Consider the following 20,237-nt stretch of genomic DNA (forward strand, 5'->3'; position numbering starts at 1 on the left):
AAGTATGCATCTGATTAGCCTTACAACCCTAGCGTACCTGAAAAGTGTGTTCTATTTTTTTTTCTTTTTTTAGCATTTTCTTAGATTACAATCAAACATGTGTTTCTTAGGATTTAATGTGGTAGATCAACACAAAATAGTAAATATTAAGTGTGCTTAGATTCAGTCAGATTCAATGGTGAGTTCAGTGAGCATCAATATCAAATTTTGTTCAAGATATGTATTAGACTGAGGTCTGAACTTTGACTGAGTCTTTGAGTATTTCTTTGAGTTCAATACTCAAAGAAATATGGGGCCACCCCTGACCCCATATTTCTTTGAGTATTGAACATTGTTTAGCTTTATCAATCTTCACATTAACGATGACCAGATTCCCTGCCCTTGTTGAAGAAAAGCATCCCCAACCATCATGGGGATGGTGTGTTCAAGGTAACAACCAGTGTTTGTTTTCCACCACACATAATGCTTAGCAATTAAACTAAAAAGCTCGATTGTGGTCTCATCTGTCCAGAGAATAATAAATCAATAATTTTCAGATAGCACATCCACTAAGTAATATTGCTATCTATGTTTGTCTCATTATATCAATACATTATTAACCAGTAAATGTTCTGTTTTTGTAAAAAAAAAAGACTTCAATAATTTATCTTTAAACTCAAACTGTGAAATTGTGATTTTGGGGGTATGACTGTGAGGAAAAAAAAGGTTGGTTCCAATAATACACCCATTTTTGATCGGGGTTACTAATATTCACAATATGAGAGGAGGCAATGAAAAGATTTGAGGAAAAAGTGGCATTGTGGTATACATCACTCATTGTATCAGATTACCTGAGAAACTCATCTAAGCTAATTGCCTTCCTGCACAGATCCTCTTTAAAGTACCTTAAAGGAGCTGAGCGCCCATGTCTGGCGCTTGACCATGACCCATGTAAACACTCCAGACTTGCATAGGGAGACATGGCTTTTCACTGTAATCCCTCCTGTGAGCAAATGGGTTGCTCACAGAGGTGCATGGACGATTTGCATGCAAACACAGGCCGACGTCACTATGTTTCAGCTCTTAATCCTTCCGATCGTCACTAATCTACTGCCTGTTTCCCAACTCGCCCAGGTTTGGCACAGCAGATGGTTAAAGCTCTTCCTCTTTGTCCGGATTAAACTGGAATTATCATAATTTGCGAAGAGCGTTAGGCACTTGTTGCTGAAAATAATAGAATAGAACAATTCCTTCAATAGGGAAAGTCAGAATAAAAACAGATGAAATGATAAAAAAAAAAAGAAAAAGGCTGACAATGAGAGCTGTGGTTGCTATTCAACAAAAGGAGAGGTGAAGTCTTTTCTTTTTGCTCCTCAGTTTGCTGCAGGGTTGGTAACACAAAGCTTTAGCCCGTATCAGAACTTCTCAGTCTCACCTCAATGTAGGGTTTGATCCTTAAACCCCCCCCACCCCCCGAATACCTCTGCCTGTACTTGCATAGCCTGTAGCGTCAGACTCGAAATCTTAAAAACTCAAATACAAATCCAGCTCTATAGGATCTCTGCATGCTGCTAGGCAAGCATATTGAAGGTAGCGTGACACACAAAACGAGTAAGAAACAAAAGGCAAAGTGGAACTTCACTACACAAACAGAGTAACTTCAGGGGGGAAGAAAAAGCACTCATCACGACCCCTCCCACCACAATTTATTATGGCAGAGAAAGGACTGTGCTGGCAAGAGCCTGGAGGGTCTGAAGTGGATAAACCACATGAGATGCCACCACACCCTTGTTGTCCCCTTTCTCAAACCCCCGCAGAAATGGACTTTCCAACCTGAACCCGACACTTATAATTAGCTCTTTTTTAGCCCCCCACCCCATCCTCACCGTTTTCCACTGGACTAAATAAAACTTGGTGTAGAATGTTTTGATAATCGCGGGTGCATTTGTTGTGCTTTGATGAGGCGCATGATATGAAGCAGTATCGGCATCCTGAAATATTTACTGTTTGTTGCCGTAGTGTTACCAAGAACTGTTATTACTGTTTACTTGCAGTGCAAGTCTGAGTGAGCTTGCTGCCAAATGATTTTGGTCGCGGAGGAAATCTTGAGTTGTTCCACTAAAATGTTTCTGTTTAACTTTGCTTTTTCAGTGCTTGAGGTAGAGTGGCCAAATTTCAGGGGGAAGAAAAGACGAAAGAACAACAGATTTTTATTGCCGTACTCTCTTGTTGGCACTCTGGAAAAAGTGAGTAAAAAATACTTAAAAACTATGATCTTTAACGTAGTCGCAAATGCAGTACTGTTTAGGCATATTCATTCGACTGGGGAAAAATCCATATAATGAAATAATTGCTTTTAACAAAACCACCAGGGTCACTCGTATTGACACTACTAATTATTCTGTAATATAAAATGTAAAAGGTGCATTTCTGTAAGTTGCGCTCTACTATTTAAAATGCGTCAAAATACCAAGGAACACTTATGTAGTAATCTGTGACTTTTTGTTTTCCTGGGCTATAAATAAGAGGTGACACAGTGGGGTCTCTTCTCTCTCACTCTGTAACTTTAAGTTCATTTTGCCACCCTGCATTGAGCAAGCTTGCTTTTGGACAGCAGCTTTGGCCCGTCATATTCCAGGTATATTTTAAACTATTTTAGATCTTCAACACCGAGCTCAAGCTGAGGTAATCATGCCTCATCTGTGGCTGTTCTAAACAGGAGCTGCTCACAGTCTATAGAGTTATGCTTTTAAAGTTTCACTTCTGGCTTTCAAATTAAACAGAGCCCAACATTTGAGTCCGACTGAAATATATTTATTGTCCAACATTTTTATTTTGCTAGTTTGTTTTAATCATCTGGTTTGATGTCCCTCCTTTTTGTTGCTCTTGAGGTTACTTTTATTGTGGTTCCTGTGCAGGACTTTTGAGCAACATCTGTGTGTTGAAGTGTATTATAAATGAAGATGATACTGACAAATGAAAGAGCGCCATCTTGGGTCACAAAGGTTTGAGGGTAACAGGCTATGTTAGGGTTAGGTGTAATGTAGCATTACATAGCTGCATTTCAGCTAATTTGTATTACATCTGAGAAGGATGTGGTCACACATGGTATGTGTTGTGAGAAACGGATGACAGGGAATGACAAGGGAGCACATTACCAAGACCTTTTTTATTTAAGCTACAAGAGGGAAGATGTTACAGAGGAAAGTGTGTGTCAGTGCTTCTGGGCCAAGCTGCTGTCTGAACTATCCAAGTTTATGACTCCCACACTATGAAGTAGACATAACCTTGGAGCTCATTCTGCAGCATCTTGTCCTGAAGCCAATCAGCCATCCCCTCAACTCTGCACAAGGCAGAAGCATTTGAAGCAAACATGTTTTGGCATTAAAAAGAAGAAGAAGAAAAAAAAATGTCAGCAGTGTATGGCATGTCAGACATGTCTACACTGTTAACAGGAATCCAATAAAAGGCCTTCTAAACACATTGAGCAACCTCCACACCCTTGGCAGTAGAACTATTACAGAAGTACTAATGAGGAAGGTAAACAGACGGTGAAGATGAATCACTTGGAGAAGCTACAGTTCTGGGTCACAAGGAGGAATCAGCAGGATGAGTGAGTATGAAGGGCAGTGTTGTTAACGGGGGAAAAAAAATCCTGAGTGTCGATAAATGATGTCATGGCAATGGTGAGAAATGAGCCAAGAATGGAGAAGCAGCTTGTCTCCATCTAGAGATAGTGAGTATTTTCCGTGGCTATGGTTTGGTCAAACTGCAAGCTCAGCAAAACCACATCCACATCTGTTGAGCTGATTACTGAATGTAGCATACTCATACACTGAGCACCTGGACAGTTAAATACCATCTAACCAACTCATGATGCATTATTGTTTTGTTTTTTTCCTTCCAGTTTGGTGGGTCTGGATAACAACTGAGCAGGTTTATGCAATATATATATATATTCAAGGGAAGAGGAAAGTGGAAAAGGGGACAACAATGGAGACATTTTGAAAATGTCATCCCATAATGCTAGCCTTGGGGACACTTCATGAGCAAAACTGCCCCCCTCCCAGAGCTGGCCTTGTGATGTCAAGAGAGATAAAAGTGTCTTGTTGGCCAGAATCTACCGCTAATCCCAAAGAATACACAATTACCCAAATCGAAACAAGATGAAGGCAAGTATTAATATAATGAGGTGCAAAATCAAACATCAGCAAACAAAACAAGCTTAATTTTTGTTAATACAGTGTATATTATTACTTCAAGTCCTTAAAGCTCTTTAAAACCCAAGGAGTGATCAATCATTACGTGACCTAATTGCTACAGTATACTGAAAATAAAAAAGCTTTTTGGAGGATATTAAATATTACTCAGTTAAATAATTCAACAAAGTCTTTCTCCATGTGGAAAGACTTCGGCTCTTTTCAGATAAGACTAGGTGTATCCGCTATGTGTCCTCATGGATTCGGTGTTATGTGAGTTTAGAAACAATCATTTTTGAAAACAGTTGCCGGAGTGGAAAAACGTCAAAACAGCAGTTTCACGTTTCAGTGTGTGTCTGAGAGCCCCGTCTCTTTTGGAACGATGACGTTGTAGCGTCATCTCTCTCTGTCCCCCGCATGAGCCTCACTCTGACAAATTACAAACATGGCAGAATTCTAAGTTTGTGGCCGTGTTACAGTGCCACTAATTGGCTGGCATAATCTTTTTACAAAAACTTACCATGTTTGTCTGTGTGTAAATATAATCGCTCATTCAACCCTTATTCTCATTTTTTTTAGGGTGCCCAGCGCAGTGGGGTCGATGTAATCTAAAATCTGTGGAAAGACTTGTGATTGAAAATGTTTCTGTGTGTCACAAAAAATTAAGTTTGTATATGGCCTTATCTGGTATAGCCACTGCACCGATGCTAAAGTCAATCTTGCAAACAAACTCAGCTCCTTGACTCTGTGAGGAAGCTTTTAAAAGTTATTGATCAGCGAATCCCTGTTGGGGTTGGTTGTCAGGGGAAAAAAGTTTTATTTTTGTCTTATATGTTCACATGTAATCTTGTTAGAACAGATCTACAAAGGTTTGCATAATGCTTCAGCCAATACTGAGCTAATGCTAAGGTTACAGCTGCTAGCAAGCTCAGGCAGGCATTGTTAAAAAAAAACAACAACACACACTTACAACCTTGCTGTTTTTGGCAAGAAAAAATATTTGTATGTGAAGTTGTTCATATACACACGAAAACTTTATTACTCTTTCAGTAAATGAAGTCAGAGGAAGTACAGAAACTTAAGACGCTGTTGAAAAGGGAACTGTGTTTTCTATGCGTTATCAGTTATGAAGTTCGTTCAGGCTCTGAGGGAGTGAGAACACATTTATGGATATAATATTCTCCAAAGGAAACACAGCTAATCTCTAAAGATAATCCACTATTGTGCTAATCGGTAAGACAAGATGCTATGGACAAAATTGGCCATGTGTAGTCATTTGTAACAAATTAGAATATGTGATCAGTGGAGGCTCATACGTTTCATTTAAAGAATAAAGTTATTAAAACAAATTAACTTGTTAACAATATTGTAATTAAATTTCTTTGGAATTTGCCTGGTTTATTCAATTGTCTTTTAGCTGTTAAATGTTCTCCATTTCAACTCGAATCTAAAAATTGACTTAAATCCACCCCAAAAAAGTAAGTAAATTTTTCTACACGTTCACATCAATTTCATAGGTTAGGTCTTTCAGAGTGTAGTTCTGCTAAGCTGGCCAATTAAAGTAGGGACATGCCTACACAAACCAAATATGGGTAAGGTAGAACCACAGGCAACCACTTCAAGTTCAAACGTAACTGTGGCTGCAACGTGATCACAGCCCAAAACAAAGCGACTAAATGTCACAGCAAATTTAATCCTATCTGACAGCAACAACCTCTGCATCTCTGTGTCCTTCACACTGAATGGAACTTGTCTTGGTGCTGCCAGCCGTCTGCGAACTGGGTCATTTCTCAGGGCAAGTGCAGCAGAGCGCACTTCATTCAAAAGGGCCCTGCATTTAATAAGCATAAGCCTGGCTCATAAAAACTTATAAGCGTCTTTAAGTCTCAGGATCTTAAATGAAAGTCAGCTTGGATCCTGGTGTATAAAGCGGCAGCACATCCTGCTTCTTCATACAGCAGCACAGTGTGTGTATCATACAACACATGGGAGTTCAGCTGGCACTGGTCAAAACATTCCTCTGACAGACCACACAAGCTAACCACTGTATGCTGCTACAACAGGAGCCACACAGAGCCCCAAGAAGGAAAAGTGTGGAAGATGAAAATGGCATCGGCGGACAGCCTGAATGAGAAAGAGCTGAAGATATGACGACTTACAGAGTTGAGAGTTAAAGTTTGCTCCATGTATAGCCCCGTGTGCGTGCGTCTGGCTCGTTTTCAGCGCTGGTCCCTGCGGCTGGTGCGTGTAAAAGAGTCCATCCGCTGGATGTCGACTGAGCGTGTGTGCGAGAGCCTGTGCGCTTCGCAGTGCAGAGAGACGAAGCTGAACGGGGGAGGAGGAGGCGAGCGCGTGGAGAGGAGCCTGAAAATCCTGACAGCTACTGGGAGTTCAAAAGCTCCCTCTCTCTTTCCTCTGATGCCGGTTCCTCTTCCTCCCTCCCTCTCTGTCTTTCTCTCTCCCTCTCTGCTGTGAATTCGTCCCCTCTCCCCTCTGTATTTACCTCCCTCACTGTCTCTGCGTCCGCATGCATTCTCTGCTACGCCCACAAGATAGATATGTTACTTCCAGGCATGCAAACAAGTGCTGCTAATGCCTCCACACCTAAGAGGAGACACTCAAAGAGCAAAAAAAAATTGCCCCGGATCTCGCAGCAGGGTGATAACGGTGTGCTTTTTCTAGCAGTTCACATTAACAGATGTTTTCATATGCAGCTATAAAACACCTTCGAAGACAGAGCAGAGTCAGCGTGAACACAGACAGAGCAGCCGACTAATGGTGTCATCTCCGCTGAGCTGAACACACAGTCATCTGCTGAGTGCAAGCATCTGTTTTGGGGTTGCGAAGAGAAAATGCGCTCCTGAAATCGGAGCTCTATAGTAGGATGCGGAGACATCTGCCTGACAAGCTCTGAAAGGTAATAAGACAAGAATATACAAAGCAGAACATTCTTTGACATGCCCAAACATAAAGAGGATCTGACTAACACTGTGCTCGGAGCTATAGGGGGGGGGAAAACAAATCAGACAAAAACAGACATGGAATATCAGCCGCTTCTCCTGCTACTGAGAGAGAAACGCACAACAAACACAAACAGATCATATGTGCAGTACACTGTGGCTTGTTTGCAGCAGCCATATTAAAACAAAGGGAATTAGTTCACTCTTCTTAAACAAACCATTGCCACACCAACCAGTAAAAAAAAGACCACCAGAACCAGTTTGTTCTGTTCTCGTTTACGTGCATCAAGGCTAACCAGGGCCAGAAAGGTCTGCCGTGGAAGGTAACGAGGAGCAAAATGTCCTTGTGAGTCCAGATGCATGCACTAATTCAGACGTTATCATGAATTTATGCTGACCTTGTCATTCACAACATCCTGATGGCTTCAGTTTAAGGTTGAGATGCAAGGTCTCCACAGGATCCTGCGCTAAATCTTAAGTCAGGAGTTAAAAAAAAAAAAATCAAAAATAGTAAATCAAAAGTTCTCCAACTGGTGCATCTTAAAGAAATCCACTAAACTTTTCTCCATAGGAGTGAGCCTTGGCTGAAGATGGACGACCAAAATGCCAGAAACTGAACATGTGCTTATTGATTGATTTTTCGTGGATGAAAAAAAGAAAAAAAGAAAAGAGGGAACTGTGATTATGAGTTCAATAAATCACAGAAAATGATAGCACATCATGCAGAGTGTTTTTCAAACAGGAGTTGATACAAAATAATTTGCAAGGAGAATATATTGTGGAGTTTTTGTAATCCACTAAAAAGTATATATTTTTTTTACAAGATAAAAACTTTTAACTAAGATTGAAACATGCCGGAAACATTGTTTTTGGCATGTTCTTCAGATCATAATTCCATACGTTCAAGACTCAATCTTCCAATATTTATGAAAAGCATTTCCACAGGAAACCTTAAATATTTCTGATTGTAAGGAAGATGGGTGGATGGATGACAATTGGATAGGGAATGAAATCTTGAAATGCAAATATTACTTCCATACTTGGTGTTTCCATGCTTATCCAGAAAAGAAAAACACATCAACACTTCAAATATTTAGATATTTCAAAACTATGTTTGATATGAAACATAGAACATCAAATCAAATTCTATTTATGTTTTCACAACTTTTCCAGGCTGCATATGAACTTCCTTTTACACTTTCCATTCTCTTATGAAGTCTAATAATTTCCATCTTCCAGGAAGGAACAAGCAGCTGAAAGCACAAAGATATCCAAACTTATTTTACTTCCCATAGCTAAACAAAAGTGTACAATCTCTATCCACTTACCATCTCAAACTTTTATGGTGGATTAGTCCTACCCATGGAAGAGGACAAGTTGTCATGGCAGAAAGATGTTAAGAACATGTACCACTGGTATAAAACTGGTGAACAAAGCAAACTAAAGGTATAGGGAAGAGAAGATAGAGCAACACAAGCAGGGATTATGTTATTCAACCACTAACAGTCTCTCAATTTATATTCACCAGGGCATAATCTTATAGCTAGATAATGATTCCAGGAAAAGCACTACATCAGTTGCTCGAAGATACTCAGAAGCAATTTCACTATTGATTGATGTGCAGCAAATTGCAACTTCTTGGAAGCCAAAGGAAATAAATATATTTAAACCCAATCAAGAAGATAAAAATACTGAGCAGGGTGATAACCACTCATCAGCCTACTTTCAAAACTCTTTAGATGCATAACTCATCACAACATACTTGAAACATGCATGGAAGATGACGGCAAATGAAACTGACCGGGATAGTGAATTACTAACAAAAGACGCAATGTTATTTTCACATCTGGGTCAAACCTGCTCTAACGATGGAGCTTTAAAACTACAGCTCTGTTCAGTGTGTGTTGAGGCAAATCTGACAAGCAGGTTTATGGTCTCCCTCTCAGAGTGTATGACTCATGCATATTTATACAATACAGCATGCAATCATTTGGTTTGTTTTTCTGTTTTCTTCATGTGCATTTAAAATGGTCATATTAGGTAAACTGCAGGCGAATATGAATCAGTAATGCAGGCTCGCAGAGGGAAGGAGAGGGGGGAGAGCGAGTTGTTAAGTGTCATTAATATGAGACAACGTAAGCACAAAATTCAGAATGTGCAGCAGGGCTCATTAGCAAGACCAAACAAACAGGTCCATGCCTCTGACTCACACAAAGACCACTTTGTGAGCCACCTCTCTCTACGAGTGGAGCACCAAACAGAGTTCAAGGCAACGGAAATGAAAGGTTAGAGAGAACTGAGGGTGCAGCAAAAAGCGTGACGTTTCGGTTGAAAGTCCACATTAAAAGACAAAAAAAAAAAACTCAATTTTTTTCCGGTCAAGCACAGGTGAAGAAGTGATTTGAGCAAATCTCTAAATTTGAGTACTAAAATAACTCATCGCTTAGTGAAGTCATTTCAACATATGCATTTGCAGACGTCCAATCTCCATCTGATACTTTAAAATCAATATCAGGCACTTGCAATTCCGACAAATTACACTTCATCAGAATTATATTGCCTGATTGGTTTTGGGATTGTGCCTCACTTAACTCACTCATAAATTATGTAACTGGATGCTAACATGTCTAATACTCTGTCCCGACAGCATTTTCCACAAGACAGGCTTATTTTTCTAAAGCTATCTAACTTAATAGACACAACTAGAGTCTTTAATAAACTCTTATCTTGCTGCTGCTAAGAACGTTTTCAGGAGGACACTAGCATTTATCAGTGTCTATCACAATGTCATGTTTCAGGAGTTTTTCTCCTTTATAAACTGAGTTATAAACAATAAATACTAATGTTTCAGCCTCTGTGCGTACATCTGAAACTGTGACCGCACTATGCAATGCAGGTCTCTCTTTCACTGTAAATGTTTGTGATGCATAATACATTGGCAATAAAATCAATATTGTACAATGTTAGTCATTTGTTTTAAACATACAACGTAAAACTGGGCCAATATTAACAACTGATGTTTGTTTCTATCTTGTTGTCATTTGTCTATGTGTTTCAAGAAGGTAGGTTAGACAAGCAATATTAACATCAGATATCAATAGTGACCCAAATTTTCGTATCAGTGCATTCCTAAGTAAATATTACTGTAAAAAAAAAAAAAAAAAAAAAAAGAAGATAAACAATTAAGATTGCCTACCTCAAGATCATCCAGAGATCGTGCCATGCTGAGACGTTTGGAAGAACGACGCTTGGAGGCGCGGGCAACACCCATGCCCCAAAACCTGGATCCCTATCAGAGGAGAAGGTTGAAAAGAAAACACAAATTGCTGTACTGTTTAAATGAGCACCATACTTTCCCCCATTTGGAAGCAAGTTTACCAGTATTAGATTAATCACACACATATCAAGTTTGAAACAGTGTTTAACTACTTGCAAAAAAAAAAAAAATGTAATAAGTTGCATGTCTGCAGTTTTAGTATGCAATTGCGAAATACCAGAGTTACTCCTCTAAATGTTCAAGTAAACTAGAAGTAAGAAATTACTTTTAAGTCTCATCCACATGCACAGATCACACATTTTAAATCCCATCAAAGCCAGTCGGTCCATCTGAGGCAGAACTACCTTAAAAGATAATGAGTTCTAACTTTTTTTCCACACTCCAGCCAATTATTATGAAAGCAGAGGTTGTGACTGATGTTTAAACTAGAGTTTAAGAATTGCAGATAATTACCAATGTATGAAACGGGCTCTACCCTGTAATTTGCTCAGCTTCCTGTCTAAAGTTGTCTTCTTTCAGATCTAACATCGCAGCAGGGGCACACAATCTAGCTCTGAGTTTGAAAATTACCATAATAAATACAGTGATGCGATCTAAAAAAAAAAAAGGATGCCATTTGAATCCAAACCTATCCAACACACATACTTTTGAGTAGTTTTTTTCTTCTTTTTTTTTTTTAAATGAACACACATTTCTCACCATGGGGCCTAATTGGAGCCCTTTGTGCGGCTGGAGAGAGAGAGAGAGAGAGAGAGAGAGAGAGAGAGAGAGTGAGAGTGAGAAATCACTCCAGTGGATCTGTTTAAGTGCATTGCTGTTTCCCAGAGGGGAAGCTTGTTTCCGGAGCTATGTGAATATATGGGGACATCTTGTGGTCAAAGGCAAAACCAACAAGGAGGAAAAAAAATAATAATCGAAGTTTTTTTCCCCTACACATCACGGTTAACAGTCAACATTTACACATTTTTGAAAAAGTATCTGTGTTTTAGAAGATCTATCAAGATGAAATTAAAAATCAGCCACTTTAAACCAGCAGTTTATATAAACACATCCGCTTATTTGTAACTAAAGCTAAATATTTCATCTGTATTGAAAAGTGTGAAGAGAAAATAGTGCGATATCTTACATTTCTGTAGCTGCCATCTGCCCGCTGTTTCTGTCTTTGTTCGAGAAACCTCTTGGTCCATTCCTCTCTAGGAGGCATCATGGCCACTGTGGAGTGGTACCTGTCTGAGTGCACCTGATTCACTGCAGACGGAGGGTTATTTGTGGTGGAGTTTATGTTGGTGGATGTCTCCTGATTTACAGAGTCGCTGCTTAGGGCTTTAGGCCATTTTGACTTCGAAAGCCACCTCTGGCTGCTTCTTAAGGGATAAGCCAGAAAGTTTGGTTTTTTACTCAAGGGTAACGGAGGAGGTGGGGGCTTGAAATGAAACTCCAGCCTGGGTGGGGGACCTCCGTAGAAGCTTGTGAGAGAATCCGGGCCAGGTAGTGACTCTGAAAGGGAATGTGGGCTGGCACTGTTCTCTGGCTCAAGTTTTTGGCCATTCTTGATGGGATTTACAGGGGTGACGACCTCAGTCGAGGGATAATCCCATGGACAGCTTGGGAGGTGGGTCCCAGAAAGATTTGGGATATCAGAAGGGAAATCCCTGTCCGCTCTCTCCTCAGGGGGGGAAGAATTTTCAATCCCGCTGTCCCCGTTGCTGCTAGCACTGCCTAGTTTGCTGGTGCTGTCGGTCTGCTGAGCCTCCATGTCCAGTTTAGCTCGAAGTCTTTCCACCGCCTCCCCCAGGTCGCTATATAGGACTGTTACAAAGTGTAGCACGTCTGGGGGAGTCTGAGGGAACTCGAGGCAGCCCAAAGAGTCTGGATCTGGCGTACAGTTAAAGCCAAACCGGCAAGCAATCCCTATGTGATCCTTGTGGTTTCCTAGCTCTGGGTCAATGAAGAACACGTGGCAGGATGCCCGAAGAGGACCATCATCTGGTACCCGGCCATTGATAATGTGTGCAGTGGTGACCAGGCAGAAGAAACGTGGGTCCTCAGCACAAACGGCTCCTAAGACAAGGTTCTCAGCAGGGAACGCCGCCAAAATGGCTCCTGCGTCGTCACACAGTCGAATGCAATCAAACATGACCTTCATCATCACAAGGGTGTGGGTATCTTGCTCTGTGCCCAGCTGTCGGATTCTCTCCCTAATGGCCTTTAAACAGTCGTCCTCAGAGTCACCAGTGTTCAGAATCAGCTCGGTGGAGCTAAGGTAGCCCACCACTAAAGTCATGTTTAAAACACTCCAGTCTGGATTGACTTCTTCGGTGTCTGTAAAAACAGAATCTGTGTCTTTAACCATGGGCGTTTCCTCCTTTTTCTTTCCAGACAAAACATTGAATTGTTGTGTCCACAGCGACATGTCGGGCTCTGAAACTGGCCTCTGTTTAGCGGTGACACCGTTGTTAGGATCAAAGGACGGTCTGCTTGAGTCATGCGATACAGCGCGGAGGACACCCGGCTTCTGGAAAACACTACTTTTTTGCTCAAACCCAAACTTGGCATCATTGAGGATGGGGTTCCCCATTATTCGTCGTTCTGAGAGCACCACCATATGCAGGGGTCCTTTGCAGCCACCGATCAGCTGCACAACAGTTTCGTGAGAAGCGGCGGAAACGTCGGCTCCATTGATCGCCATGATTCGATCTCCTTGTCTGAGTCCCACCACAAAAGCAGGACTGCCCTCCATGATGCCGCTCAGCAGACACGGTTTCTGTCCTGTAATAGTAAAACCATATCCAGCCCGACCGCGGATGACCTCCACGTCCCGGAGTTCACCAGTTGCGTTCATATCCAGACGCCTCCTCGCACCCTCAGGCTGCCCTTGGATCCTCATTTTAAGTCTCAAACAGAAAACCTTGAGATTGTCACCACTACTGTATTGTTGTCATCCTGCAATCAGATGAAGAGGAAAAAAACACCTTAGATTTCACAATTTAAGCACTTACCACCCCCAAGTCCAAACATTTTAATCAATTTGCTAAAAATAAAAAGAGAAAAAAGATTAATACTAGCAGAAAATCGCTAAAGCTGCTGCACCTATATTTATTCAATCCTCATTGAAATTTATTCATATGGTCAAATAAAACAAGTATTACAATAATTTTATCCATCACTAAATATGACTTACAATGACTACTGTAATCTCAACATTATTCAACCCTCTGTAAAAGTACATACTTGTAAACCCGGTGCAACCAATCACATGGCACAACATGTGTGAGACAGAACACCTTAACATACCTGAACTGACATTTCACTGCATACTAGAAATATGGCTAAGACAAAAAAAACAATATTCCAAACCGTTCAGAGAAGAGATTATTGTGTCAAATAAATATATAGAAAGGGACACAAACTGAAACCAAAGTCCCTAAATGTTGCTAGAGATACATCTGGAAACATACTTTACAACTTTAAAGTTAAAAGAACAGTAGTTAGACCACACCGACATGGCAGAAAGAGAAAGTTCTGCAGCAAATCATGATGGCAGAAACCACTGAGGTGAATTTCAGACTGCTTTCATTGCTATGTATTCTAAATGTATCGAAAGTAGGACACGCTTTGTTTTTGTGTCCAACAACGACAAAGAAAATATTAAAGCAAGTTCCATATATTTCAACACTATGTGGGAACTCCGTTAGTTCACAATATATTAAAGCATAAAGACAATTTAATAATAACACATCCACCTTAATTGAATGGCATGCCATCTTGTCTTTCCCATTAAAAAAAAAAGGCATGAGTTAAATTTATATAGATCTCAGACTAAAATAAATATGCACAAATTTCTAGAAACACCTTATTTTAGTACATAATTTTTTGTTTGGACCCTTGGTTCAAAAATCTGTTTTTAAAACATGTAAAATAACTTACTCACGTGTACCCACATCTAGCTTAATCTAATTTCATGCTTCAATTTGCTTGCTAAATAAAAGCTAACAAAATTTGAATCAATCTTGCTTTACCAATTATCTGTCAGAGATGTAACAGGTGGATCTTTCATGCCCAAACAGCTTGTATTACTCGCCCTGCTTCACCCCTACCTCCCTGGCCCTTGCCCGCCCCCCTCCCACTAAACAGAGCGCCAGCTGGCTTTTTACTCACCAGCACTTTAATGACAAACATACACTTTGGTTCAGCAAACCACTGTTAATTTTTAAATATCCCAACTTACCACAAAAGGACAGAGTTGAACTTAGGCAAAATGGCAGTCATATGTTTCTCTCTTACTACAAAGAAAGCCTTAAAGCATCACAATTTCATTACTTTCACGCTTTAACGAAAACCTGTACAGGACAAAAAACGTAATGGCTTACCTGTTTCAGCGTTAAAAAGTTTCAATAAACCCTAGAATTTATGCGCACTCCTTGAAATAACTCCTTTAGTTTACGAAACTAATGCCAAACGTCCATGTTTTCCTTCGATTTACTTCTTTTTACACTATTTACAACATTGTCCTGCAGTGATTCCGGGGTCCATATGGCTACTCGCAACAGCACCTCCTCCCTCGTGAAAATCACAAAGCGTCTTTCACTGTAACCATGACAGCGTAACGTCTCTCGAACACGTGACGCTTCCCTTTGCCCAATCACCATGGCTGTCACATTCAATATTCAAACGAGTGGAGCGACGCTATTGGCTGACACAGGCGGCAGTTGAAAATGTTAATTTTGCTCTGAATTTGATCACGTTTTAAAATAGGGATTGTATTTCAGCGTCATTTCTATCAGAACTTAATAAACGTAGTAAAAGTTACTCTGAATTCTGCGGCAAACCTCAGTAAACGTAACGAAGGAGTACATTTCTATAAAGTTCACAATGCAGAAATAAGGGTAAGTTATTTTCCTAATTAAAACAATAAATAAAATCATATGTGTTACCTGGATGTTTTATAATCCTGTCGCATGTATTTTTCATGCTAGTAGTCCCAGCTTTGCTCCACACTAACACCACGAGTGTTGTGAAAATAATACCTGAGTGGTCAAAGGGCTTCAACGGTTGCACACATTGTTTTTCTACACATGTGCAGTGCAGCTTACGCTCCTACTTGTAAAGAAGGGAGGGACAGTGCTTATTTGAACAAATGTCATGTGATATCAGAGTTATCAGTCAACCAGGCCTGCTGATATACTTGGCTCCATTCATTATAGTGTGTGTGGGGGTGGGCACAGATATCATAGCTCTCTTTTAGAGTAAAAACACTGCTGCTTTTTAAGTAACACAGACTTAATATACTCTGAAGAATAAGCTAAAACTGGGGCGCATTACAAGGGATCACTAAGCATGTCATCTTTCACACTTCAAATCCAACAGCTAGAAAGTTTTTGGATTTTACACTCACTTCAAAATCTCTGGCAGCACTCTGTAAAAGTTTCTTGAACAACAGCTGGATATTCTGAATGTCTTTCCCAAGATGCAAATTTTGTTTTATTTTATTTTAATTTTTTCTTCCTTTTAGTAGGTTTTGGAATCCCTAATTATAAGCAATACAATACAGCAGAGCAATACAATCCCATTTTTAAAAATATTTGAAAAAAATGTACTTTGATTTGAAGCAATTTGTAAAATAAATAAATAAATAAAAATCCATAGTTATTTTTCACAAAAGCACTAGCAGCATTGATGTTTTATATCAAACAAATAAGATGAAAAAAAGTATGCTTTTTAAAAAAGTTTTTTTAAGTTTTAAGTTTAAGTTGTTTCCTTTATTTATGATTGTCAGATGTCTCTTTGGAGGTTCTATACAACTGAAAAGACAAGCAAACGTGCAATTCGAGTAAAACTGATATTATGACCACACATAGGTTCTTTTGCAATCCAAGTTTTGGGGTCAGCATGAAAGGGCAGTTGCGTCTGTCACAAACTGAACCAAACCAAATGTGTAGGGTACTCTACACAGTGAACCACTACAAACATGTAAAATGTTTTAGGAGACAATTGAGTGTTGTACCAGTGCCAAAGGGAGATCATACTAAGTGTTAACACCACAGAGTATGAATATTATTAATTTATATTTATATGAATCAATGAAAAACGTCATGTTTAGCGGTTCCTTTCAAAGCAAAAGAGAAAAAAAATGGACAAAAATAGAAAAAAATTGACTTAGCAGACTGTTTGAATAAGCAGCGCCATGAAAGCTTTAATCAAACAAAACACCTCTGCTGTACTCAGCGATCTAAGTGAGACACCGCTGTGTAATGTTGAGGCATCAAGGCTAACTGTAATTATATCTAATCTGATGTTTGCAAGGAGGAATTTCCCACCGAAATCGCATTTTCAAAAGATTTGAAAACAAATCTTGACACCAAAAAGAATTGTTGGTTCTTCTTTTCTCAAAGCGCTTCCTTCAATGCCGGTGAATTCAATTTCTGCCTCATGGTGTTGCAAATTAGCTTGTGTTGCTAAAGGACAATCCTGATATGTAATTACAAAGGCCACAGCGAACAAAAAGGCAGGATTTCAAAAGACTGTTTATAGTTATTTTAATTGGATACTTGGCATGTAATTGAGAAATATTTTACACAACTAGTTCTAAGCTAAAAAAAAGACTAACTACATTGTAACCCAACATACAGTGGATGCTAAAATTTAAGGAAAGTCCTTTTAGTTCTTTTAATCATTGTTTTCAGGCACCCCCACAGAGTTGGTGAAAGTATCTTTTTTTGGTAGTCCTTATCTGTGGTGTGATAACAGTTATTGTCTAATTTGTATGTAATAATGCAAGTGAGATACGGAATGAAAGAACCTGCTTTTCCTATGAGCGTTGGGAGATTCCGTGATTTTTTTTTTTTTTTCCCTGCCCCTTTCACGGTTTCCCTGGATCTTTTGCCCCGCTCTGACTCCAAACCGCTGACGCTGAGCTGGGGAGCTGTATCATTTTCTCCAGGAGGTTCATCATCCTCTCCTGCAGCTGCAGACACTGGACCTGCAGCAGATTCTGTTGGTGCATGGATCGTCGGAGCTCCCGGCACGTCTCCTCTATCGCCTGGCTGGACTTCTTGTGCTGCTGGAGCATGGCCTGCATGACCTGCAGCTTCTTCCTCTTCAGGGACAGGTACTTTTTGGCACGTCTCTTCCTGGCTGAGACGGGGTGGGAGCTGAGGAGCGGAGAGGAACATCTATAAAGGTTTACAACGATTTTAGATTGGAATTTTATACTCAACTAAAATTGAGTATAAAAGCAGCTAAAGTTTAAAGACTCATCACCAAAGGACAAATCATCAAAATAACAGTGGAAACATACAAGAAAATGTTATACAGTTGTAAGAGGAGTTGCAACACCAAGAGAGGGCATAGCCTCTACTGCTATTTTTCTGATTTATTTTTCCAAAATTAATACTCATTTTTTCATCGTTTTGTATAAATTGAGAGATGCCCGCCTCACTTCCTGTCAGAATCATTTTAAATCTAAGTCTGCCAGAAAAAAAAAAAAAAAAAAAAAAAAAAAAAAATATATATATATATATATATATATATATATATATATATATATATATATATATATATATATATATATATATATATATATATAAACTTAAATAGATAAAGTTATTTCAGTTATTCTAAGTCCTAATGTGTATTTTTCTCAATTGTAGCATTAAAAAAAACAAAAACAAAAAAAAAACAGTCAGGCAACAAATATGGAATATAAGTAACAAGCAATTACAAGCAGCATAGTTGAAAGAGCCTAAAACGTGTTGCGTTGCCTTAAGATAAAAAAAGCACGCTTGTACGCGGGTGTTTGGTTGTCCTGTTACCTGGAGCCCAGCATGTGCTCGCTGTCTGAACTCAAAGAGTCCAGCTCCTGTTTTATCTCCATCTCATCTGAGGAGCCAGTGTACTCTGGCAGGAATCCAATCACGCCCTCCTCCGACTGGTGGGACAAGGGGTTGTCTGTGGACTGGGACGAAGTGGAGGGACCGGCGGCCGAGGCCTGAAACTCCAGCGAGTTCACCCTGCCGTTCTCCAGCGGCTTGGAGAGGATCTTCTCGATGGCCTTGTAGTAAGGCCAGTCCGGCGTCTCGCCCGATTCGTTGGCTGTGGCCTTCAGTCGCCTGTAAGAACAAAGAAAGCGGAAAGATTATTACTTTTTTTTTTTTACTAGTCGTGCAACATCTGGACCTGTGGAGTCACAGCTGCTGGACATGGAAGCACTTGCCTGAACTGGAAGGACATGTTAGTGATTTTCATCTTGATCTCCTCTTTGAAGCGCTGCTCTCCGGTGAGCTGGAAAAACCTCTGGGACATCTTCTCGTAAACCTTGGCGTTCCTCTTGCTGGTTTTCAGCTCGTTGTGGAATTCCTCCCACACGTACAGGAGGGCCTTCATTTCGCCGTCGGTCCAGTTCGGGGCCCGCCTGTGTTTCTCGCTGTGGCCTGGCATCAGGTAGCTGAAACTATCGTCCACTGCCATTTTGGAGTTGGCTTCCTTCTCTCTATGTCTCTCTTTTGGCCTGTGCTGGCTATGGGTTTCTCTCCTTTTTTTCTGTCTTTCTTTCTTCTTTTTTTTTTCTTTTTTTTTTGCAAAGATATGAGCTTTAGAGCTTGAATTTGAAAGTCTTTTTACTGTTATAAGGGCTGGGCTGAGTCTGCAGGGAAGGAGGGATACATGTGAGAGAGCATGCACAGCCACAGCCGTCCTGCCTGCCTCTGCCCTTCCCCCTAGCCTAGCTGAAAGAGGACTCAAAATGGGGCCTAAGGCAGGAGAGAAATCCGGTTAAAAGCTTTTAATACTGCGTGATGTCACCGTGACATCAAGTTGCCTTGGCAACGGTGAGAGAGGGCCTTTTTATCCTCCGAGCCCCCTCCCCCTCTCCTCGCTAACCACTCCCATCCGCTCTCTCTTTTGCCCTCCATTCTGTTCCACTGGCAGCACAAAAAGCTTTTAGCTGAAAGGCAGCAGTGTGAGCACACCAGATTGCTGACACTCTTGAAATATGAGCCTCGAGGGAAGGGAAGGGGAGGGGTGGAAAAAAAGGAGCAAAAAAGACTAGCGGCCACGAATGTGTTGTTTCCTTGGCAACAGGGCAATGGATTTGGTAGTCAGCCAACACGCTGCTCCATTTAAAAGCTTTTAATAATAGACAAGCCGTTTTGAGGAGCTGCGGGGAGGGCGGATTTTGCTGCATCTGGATTTGTGCAGAAAGACAAGGCAGACAAACAGTTCAGATCCGCAAAAAAAGAAAAGGAGAAGAAGAAAGAAAAAAAAAGAAGAAGAGAAGCAAGTCGTGCCATTCGGGAAAAGTGTGAATCTCCAAAGGCTGGAATTTACAGGGAGAGACATCAGGCAAAAATGGCAACATGTGGTGATCAACTGCAGAGGAATACAGCCTGCTGTCCTTTGTAATCAGCTTTCTTTGCACAGCCGTGGGTGGTGGACAATAGCGCCCTGCAGGAGGGGTTTGTCTGACCAGTTGAAGACCCCCTCCCCCCCTGCCTAGAGGTTTCTGCAAATCCTCACACACCTTAATCTACTCTTTCATAATGCATTTATTTCTCTCTTTGCAGTTCCTCCCGTTTCTTCCTCTACTTCATGTTGAGATACGCACCAGTGTGTCATTTTCTGCAGCTCTTTTCCCCCTTCCTTTGCTGTCTCCCCCCCACCAAACCATAAAAGAGCGCAGACAGAGCGATGCAGTAATGGAAGTCATCCGTTATCACTTCATCTACATTAGTGCCACTAGTTGCTGTCGGTCCGGCTTAACCGAGGAGTGGCCCGATTAGATCCTTTAACCCATCTGCTTCTCTTTAACCCAGCAGACGGGCCTGG

General features: G+C 40.6%; 2 protein-coding genes across 4 annotated transcripts in view; both read right to left on the reverse strand.

Annotated features, from left to right (window-relative positions):
• The window catches only part of LOC103480437 (regulator of G-protein signaling 12-like), a 46,132-nt gene extending 31,124 nt beyond the window's left edge, over positions 1-15,008 (reverse strand). The window contains exons 1-3 of one of the 2 annotated variants that reach the window (XM_081600117.1): positions 14,786-15,008; positions 11,542-13,358; positions 10,335-10,427 (exon numbers count right to left, since the gene is read on the reverse strand). In XM_081600117.1, coding sequence (XP_081456243.1) covers positions 10,335-10,427; positions 11,542-13,302 — 1,854 coding nt within the window. In that variant the 5' untranslated portion in view covers positions 13,303-13,358; positions 14,786-15,008. Of the gene's footprint in view, positions 1-6,337; positions 6,725-10,334; positions 10,428-11,541; positions 13,359-14,785 lie in introns of those variants that run through there. The other variant, XM_081600119.1, reaches the window with a different exon arrangement.
• Positions 15,009-16,934: 1,926 nt separating this feature from the next.
• msantd1 (Myb/SANT-like DNA-binding domain containing 1) lies at positions 16,935-19,312 on the reverse strand. Of its 2 annotated transcripts, none has more exons than XM_008435378.3 (3): positions 18,628-19,312; positions 18,227-18,523; positions 16,935-17,566 (listed from the first exon to the last, which is right to left on the reverse strand). In XM_008435378.3, exons 1-3 carry the CDS (start codon positions 18,879-18,881, stop codon positions 17,275-17,277), a joined length of 843 nt encoding a protein of 280 aa, XP_008433600.1. In that variant the 5' UTR covers positions 18,882-19,312; the 3' UTR covers positions 16,935-17,274. The 2 variants fall into 2 exon arrangements, with proteins under 2 accessions (XP_008433600.1, XP_008433599.1); XM_008435377.3 differs by having other exon boundaries at positions 16,935-17,587.
• Positions 19,313-20,237: the final 925 nt, after the last annotated feature.

Source organism: Poecilia reticulata, chromosome 18 (assembly GCF_904066995.2).
Source record: "Poecilia reticulata chromosome 18, P_reticulata-male-v2, whole genome shotgun sequence".
Classification (NCBI taxonomy): domain Eukaryota; kingdom Metazoa; phylum Chordata; class Actinopteri; order Cyprinodontiformes; family Poeciliidae; genus Poecilia; species Poecilia reticulata.

Bases quoted from the DNA above. Each gene is read 5' to 3' on its own strand.
- msantd1 (XM_008435377.3), bottom strand. From the start codon at position 18,881: ATGGCAGTGGACGATAGTTTCAGCTACCTGATGCCAGGCCACAGCGAG. The intron at 18,524-18,627 runs GCAAGTGCTTCC...TTGTTCTTACAG, and splicing joins AACATGTCCTTCCAGTTCAG to GCGACTGAAGGCCACAGCCA. The intron at 17,588-18,226 runs GTAACAGGACAA...AAACCTTTATAG, and splicing joins GAGCACATGCTGGGCTCCAG to ATGTTCCTCTCCGCTCCTCA.